Below are 6,905 nucleotides of genomic sequence, written 5' to 3' on the forward strand. Positions count from 1 at the left end.
GTATCTTGAATTACTAAGGTATACATTCTGTATTTTCTCCAGATTGATCTTCAGACGTTCCTCACTCTCACAGATCAGGATCTGAAAGAGCTCGGAATTACTACTTTTGGTGCACGAAGGAAAATGCTGCTTGCAATTTCAGGTAAACAAAACTGTTTGTGCATATAAGAGTCCTTTGTTTTTCCTGGCTACCTTGCTTGCTTGAGTTGTCACCTCTCAAGAATACATCTCACCCTCCTTGATGTGCATGGATTTAATCTGCATTTGTTTACCAAAAAAAAACAACTGTTTAAAATTAATCCCTATTTAGCTGATATTTTTTTAATGAGCCCTTTTCTTTCCCTGCCCCCTCCCCTCCTATGCACAGAACTGAATAAAAACCGAAGAAAACTGTTTGACCCCTCCAATGTCCGTGCCTCGTTCCTGGAAGGCGGCGCTAGTGGAAGGCTGCCGCGTCAATTTCATTCGGACATTGCTAGTGTGAGCGGCCGCTGGTAGCAGTAAGTCGAGGCTCTCACAGTTGACTGCACAAATGGACATGGCAATCCTGTGGACAGCCATCACTGCACACAACCCCCTGCACTTTGGGAATTTAGGTACCAAGGACCAAAGCCTTCTGCACAAATACCTGTGCCAAAAAAAGGAAGAGAACACTTGTCTCTTTCTGAACACCAAATGTGGATTATGTTTTACTCATGTAGATTGGACAGAATTTGCAATAATGATAATATAGGGTTCTTTGTTTAGTATTTTATTACTTATAATAACTATATTGTATGCACTGAAATTTTTTTTTTACTTATTTGAACGGAGAGTGAAGGGCTGGGATGCCAGAGGGGCATAGCATGTGGTTTTTATCAAGAAGGTATTTCTGGTACTGCTTAATGATTAATTGAGGTCTTTCTGCACTTTACGTGTTCTGATTGCTTGTCCTGTGGAAATTTTATTGTTTTCCTCTTCAATTTCCATGGGGAAAAAATATTGTATTGGCACTTATCAACATTTGCCAGGTATGTTCCCACATTAGATGAAATTCTTATGCCATAAATCATACTAGCAAATCAAATGTTGGTTATTTTCCCCCCTTAAACAACTGTAGAGAAGTCGTCAACAATCAGGTCTCTTAGCGTTGGACTCAACCTTCTTTTCGCTTTTGGGAGGCATTTGAAGAATCCTTACAGTTAATCTTGTGCACTGTAAAAGATGCAATGAAAGACCAAAATGAACCTTATTGCCATCAGTTATCCCTATTTAGCTGCTGCCTGTAATGCTAAAACTGATTTTAATGGTCGTCTCAAAGCAAAGGACTATTTTAGTATATACTGCCACTAAAGGACACTTTATTTATAGGAAACGTCTTATTTTTTAGAATCTGTACACTTTACAGTGCATAAGAAATTAAACGGATCTCCTAAAAAGTTTTTGGTAGAGGATGGAAGGCAGTTCATCATGCCAGAACTCTGGGCAATTGTTCGTTTAAGGAGAGCATTAATTTCATTTGACAAGACAGCACTGTTGCATTTATTTCAAGAATATTGCTTACATTGACTCTTCATTCAGCAATAGATCAACATAAATCAAATAGCTGCAATGACATCTGTTTTATTGGTTGATTTAAATTTGTGATTGTCAGCTATGGAGTTTTGAGATGAGCTATTTCCAAAAATCCATACTGACTGTCACCAGAAAGAGTCTGTGTTGTGCATGGATAGAGCTAACAGTTGTGTTCTTATACTGTGAAAGGTCAAGAAATCTGGTTATACTATTTCTGTCTTTTTGCAAATGACTAGGTATAAATTTATGAAGTGAAGGATAGGATGAAGTGCCTCTCGGCGATGCAATACAATGTTTCCAAACATGAATTTATCGAAAGAAGAAAAACATTCCCATAGAAAAAATTGTGAACTTACTTGTACTGTAATTTCTTATTTATGTACAATGTACAAACCCTTTAAGGTGGTTGCAAACCACTCTTAACGAAGGCATTAGATTTAACCAATTACCGTAGCTGTTTTTTTTATATATGCAAAACAGGGGTGAGAAATAGTTTTGACACTTTCTGTGGATAATGGTTTTCTGCGGCAAAGAAAAACACACAAACACACACAAAGGAAACCTTTAATGGTAGATAACGCAGTTGTAATCTGTTACCCACCGGCATTCATTCTAACCATATCCAGTGATGGCTATATAGCTAATCAGCCTCTCACTGCAACTCAGATAGCTACTGATCTTTCTCCAGTGTTTGAAAAAGCACGGGCCAGATTAGTGCATGTTCAACTGTAGTTGCCTTTTTCTGTGTGTTGCCTTATGTATTATCCTGGAAATCAGCTAGTCCTGCCTCAAAACTTAACACATACTTCTGTTCACACTGTAATATAGAGATCCTGATACTTAAAAGAAACTATCTTCTTAATCATGAATATGCCCTTTGGTATGAGTCTCCTCATGTGTAGAATTAAGCACTTAGTAGTTCATGAATTTGGCTTGTCCATGGAAATGATTTTACCAAAATTTAAAACTAACTTGGTTTAATCTGTGCCAGAGTTAATTCAGACTAGGATGAGCACCTATCTGCCAGTCTCTTTCGGCTGCCATTGCACCCTCCCACCACTCGCCTTATTAGGCATTCGTCCCCCCCCCCACAGATCTGTGCATATTTTTTCCAGTTTGTACTTAAATGCCATGTGTGTAATGACAGTATTATACCTGGAAGATGCAATTAAGCTGCTGTGGTCTATGCTGAAGTGAAGATTTTCCCAGATATAAGAACGATAGGGCTACACACTCACAACACATACACACACAAATTCCACACTGGAAGAACAACTTTCTCACTCCTTTTGATTCCACAAAAGGGATATATGGCAATGCAATGTTCAGTATTGTCAATATTGTATTATGCACAAAAAGATATTGAAACGTTAGTTTTAAATTTTGTGCCTTTATAGCGACCAGTTATCTGTAAATATAGAGCAGATACAGATTGTATTTGGGGAGGGAAGGGGTCCTTTTTAGTGAATTTTTTTTAAAGAATAAATAAATGAAAGATGGAATTAAACGTTCAAAAATGGGAATTTTCCAAACTAATCAAATGTTACATGAAAGAATAAATTTATATAACCCCCTTGTTACACTGCCTATGAAATGTAGTCTGTCGTCTTTTACACAGATTTATTCCAGAGGTGATTTCGTGTTCTCTTAACATGGAATGGTTGCTCCCAAAGTCAGAGCAAATACATGCTTGTTATCTTCTCAATAATGCTAGGCCCTGTGAGGACTAACCTAAACTGAGTATTGTCAACAGGCACAGTTACTAAAGAATGCTGATCGTGCTTCTGAAGTGAAGGGGCACATCATGTGAGTAATAGTCACCTCATCCTTCTTTTTCTTTACACTTTGTGGGGGAAAGGTTGCAAATGCAGAATACCCATGAGCTACTGTCCCTTACGGGTGCAATCTATATGTTCAGAAACTGTGTGTGGTACACACTGAGAACACAGTGCTTTAGAGTGCTGTTCGAGGGATCACATGGTCCAAATGCACCCTGTCCCCCCTGTCAATTATTCCGTTGCCATGGGAGCAGAGTTCAAACCAGTCTCAGACCCAGTGGGCTAACTTTCAGTAGGCAACCTTTGAAATGGGGAAGCATTCATGTTTAATATCCACTACTAAGGCCCATAACCAGAGATTTTATGCTGAGGAGTGGGTCTACGGATGCTTTGGATATGATGCAAAACAGCCAAGTCTGTTTGTAACATTATGTTTGATGTTTAGAGTTATTGAATAAAAATATTGTTTTTAATCAAATTAAAATGGAAGTTTATGTGTACCCAGTGATTTGGAGCTACTTGTTTCTTGCTGAGCAATTGATTATTATTTTTTAAGCACTTGCATTGTTTTTCTTGTTATTTCCACAAGAAAAAGAGCTAGAGACTTTGAGGCTGTTTTAGCCAGAGAAAAACATGGGCAAACTTGCCCATGCCTATCTCAGGCAGCTTTTTATTATGGAGCATAAACATTTCCCCTAAATAAAATGCATGGGGAACCGTAGTCACACATAGAGTTCTCCACATTTGTCCTTGTGGCTTTCTGTAGTTGTGATGGATCCTCTCCTTGTGTCTTCCAGCCCAGCCCCCATTCTGCAGTCATGGGATGGCAAGAGCTTCAACGTGTAATAAAAGCATTATAAGACAGTCTCCTTCTGACTGCATATGTATCCCTCTTAAGGGTCAGTTTTCATTTTACCACAGTGGTATGGGAACCATTTCCTCTTGTTGTGCTCTGGTAGAACCACATTGGCCAGGCTGATTTGCATGGTTTCACCCCATATTGTCTGTCTTTTAAGTCACGTCATTGATTTTACCCATATGGTGTCTTCACACGTACATTTCTGGAACAGGCTACGGCTGCATTAAGAGGAAGAGGCTCCCACAGCACTGCAAATGAATCAGCCTTTGAGAAATACTGCATTATAAAGAAAATACTGGATCCAGTGAAGCTAATACATTCTGTAACCATCAAAGGGACGCGGGTGGCGCTGTGGGTTAAAGCCTCAGCACCTAGGACTTGCCGATCGAAAGGTCGGCGGTTCGAATCCCCGCAGAGGAGTGCGCTCCCGTTGCTCGGTCCCAGCGCCTGCCAACCTAGCAGTTCGAAAGCACCCCCGGGTGCAAGTAGATAAATAGGGACCGCTTACTAGCGGGAAGGTAAACGGCGTTCCGTGTGCTGCGCTGGCTCGCCAGATGCAGCTTGTCATGCTGGCCACGTGACCCGGAAGTGTCTGCGGACAGCGCTGGCCCCCGGCCTATAGAGTGAAATGGGCGCACAACCCTAGAGTCTGTCAAGACTGGCCCGTATGGGCAGGGGTACCTTTACCTTTACCTTTTATCTCAGCTTAGAGCTGATGCTTCTGTCTTCCTACTTGGAGACTTCAAGCCTGCACTATGCACAGAGTCTTCTTAACACACACTGTTTCCATTGTCTTATGGAGCTCACTCTGTGGTCTCTTGCTTAGGAATTATTGCTAGAGAAATGTTTTGGCTCTCTTGAGAAATTAGGCTGTCCTGGTTTGTGCACATTTGCATTGATGCATTTTTATGAAACACCAATGTTTTCCAATGTTGCATGTGAGATAATCTGCTTTGGATATTCTTGGCCCTCTTGCTGATTAGCTTTCTCTCCCTCGGCAAGGATGGTTTTGTGCAGCTATTTTTTAAGCTGAACTGCTTGGAGCTTTCTGCATAATGTTTTAGGCTTTGAGAATCCTAACAAGTGCATACTGTATGTTCAAACATCAAAGCAAACTCTGGAAATAAGTTGAAAGGGGTGTCCTTGCATCCTGCTTGGTGGAACTGTAACCAATTTGCCAACTGTTCCTGACCATCTTGTAAATCAGAGTACTAACCAGAAAAGATTTATAGAAATAAATTTAAAATCCTCAAAATCTGGATTAAAAAAGGACGTAAAACCTGCAGTGAAGAATAAGCAGGTGCACATAGGTTTGTGAGTGAACCTGTCTTCATTTTCGTTGACTTCTCAAGCTGCTTTTTCTGAGGTAGTTTCAGAACAGCATAGAATTGTGAATGTCAGTAGCACTTGCTCTCTGAAAAGGAAGGAACGTGTCAGTACAGGAACAAAGGGAACTCACATCACGATGGTGGATTTCAGCAGTTAACAGATAATGTTCTGTGGAGAGCAAAATGCATAGATAAAGGGGAACTGCCAAGGTGCAGTGAAGCTCTTAAAAAGTTATCAGTGATAGTTGCCCCAAAAGTGCTGCAGGCGACATGAAAACTAAAAAAAGGAACTTCATTGGAAGAAAATATAATGATGAACGGGCCTCATAGGGTGAGTATAGAAGAACAAGGAGGTCCAAATTGGGAATAGACTAGAAATAAATTACAGCTGTAGCAAGGGATGGCAGAACACTTCAGAAGTGATATTATGCTAAAAGCAAGAGTAGTGAAATAGTTATTGTGGAAGAGTAGTGAAATAGATATTGTGGAATCATTGCTCTTTTTGTGAAGAAGTGAAGGCTTGGAAGGAACTCTTCAAAAAGCCTCACCCTGAATCCATTCTTGCATCCCACAGCGATGGGGCTTCCATTAGAATCTTTACTGCAAAGCTTAATACAGAGGTGAGAAACTAACTCCCAACATTCCCAGCCATTGGGAGTTGTAGCCCAGCAATGTCTGGGGGGAGCACGTTCCCCATCTCTGCCTTAATAGCAAGGCTTTGAATGTCTCCCCACTATACACACACACCCTAAATGAAGTTAATGGGAAGCTCTTGGAGGCAAGGAAATTTTATGTGCTTACCAAGAGTTCAAAACACAAAGTAAAAGGTAAACAGAAACACATAAATCACTGTCAGGCTGTTGTGCTTTGTATATGCTTATCAAAGTTACATAATGGAAACAGAAAAATGCCAGGAGGTCTTAAATGTTCTCAGAAGCATCCAGGTAGAAGGAGGTCTTACTGATGAGGCTGAGGCAGCTGACAAAGGCCATCACATGAGCCAGCTCTGTCATTTTGTCTCTGTTCACCGGGGGAGACTTTGAGAAAACACAGGACTGGCAACAGGGGGGAAAGGCAAGGAGGGCTGGCACTGGAGCCAGCCATTGTGAACTGAGACTGAGCTTTGGTCTGGGACCGGCTCACAATGGCTTTTTCCCCAAACTGGGGTAGCTGGTTTCTACTCCTTGAATTCCACGTTTCATGTCATTTTTACCATACAGCCATAACAAGAAAGACCTGAGGCCGTTCAAATCCATCTACACATTTCGGGATCATTCACAAACAATGACATTGCTTTTTCCAGCATCCTCAAGGAACGGTAACGAAAATGCAGCTTCTTAAAGCTTTTTGTCGAAATAAACTGAGGCCCTTGGTTTAAATTTTGGC

The 6,905-nt window shown here is 40.8% G+C and overlaps 1 protein-coding gene across 2 annotated transcripts in view; it reads left to right on the forward strand.

Moving 5' to 3' along the window:
• Positions 1–3,832, forward strand: part of BICC1 (BicC family RNA binding protein 1) — a 111,153-nt gene extending 107,321 nt beyond the window's left edge. The window contains exons 20-21 of one of the 2 annotated variants that reach the window (XM_053388305.1): positions 43–142; positions 368–3,832. In XM_053388305.1, coding sequence (XP_053244280.1) covers positions 43–142; positions 368–498 — 231 coding nt within the window. In that variant the 3' untranslated portion in view covers positions 499–3,832. Of the gene's footprint in view, positions 1–42; positions 143–367 lie in introns of those variants that run through there. The other variant, XM_053388306.1, reaches the window with a different exon arrangement.
• The last annotated feature ends 3,073 nt before the right edge of the window (positions 3,833–6,905 follow it).

The sequence above is a fragment of the Podarcis raffonei genome, chromosome 5, assembly GCF_027172205.1.
Source record: "Podarcis raffonei isolate rPodRaf1 chromosome 5, rPodRaf1.pri, whole genome shotgun sequence".
Classification (NCBI taxonomy): Eukaryota; Metazoa; Chordata; class Lepidosauria; order Squamata; family Lacertidae; genus Podarcis; species Podarcis raffonei.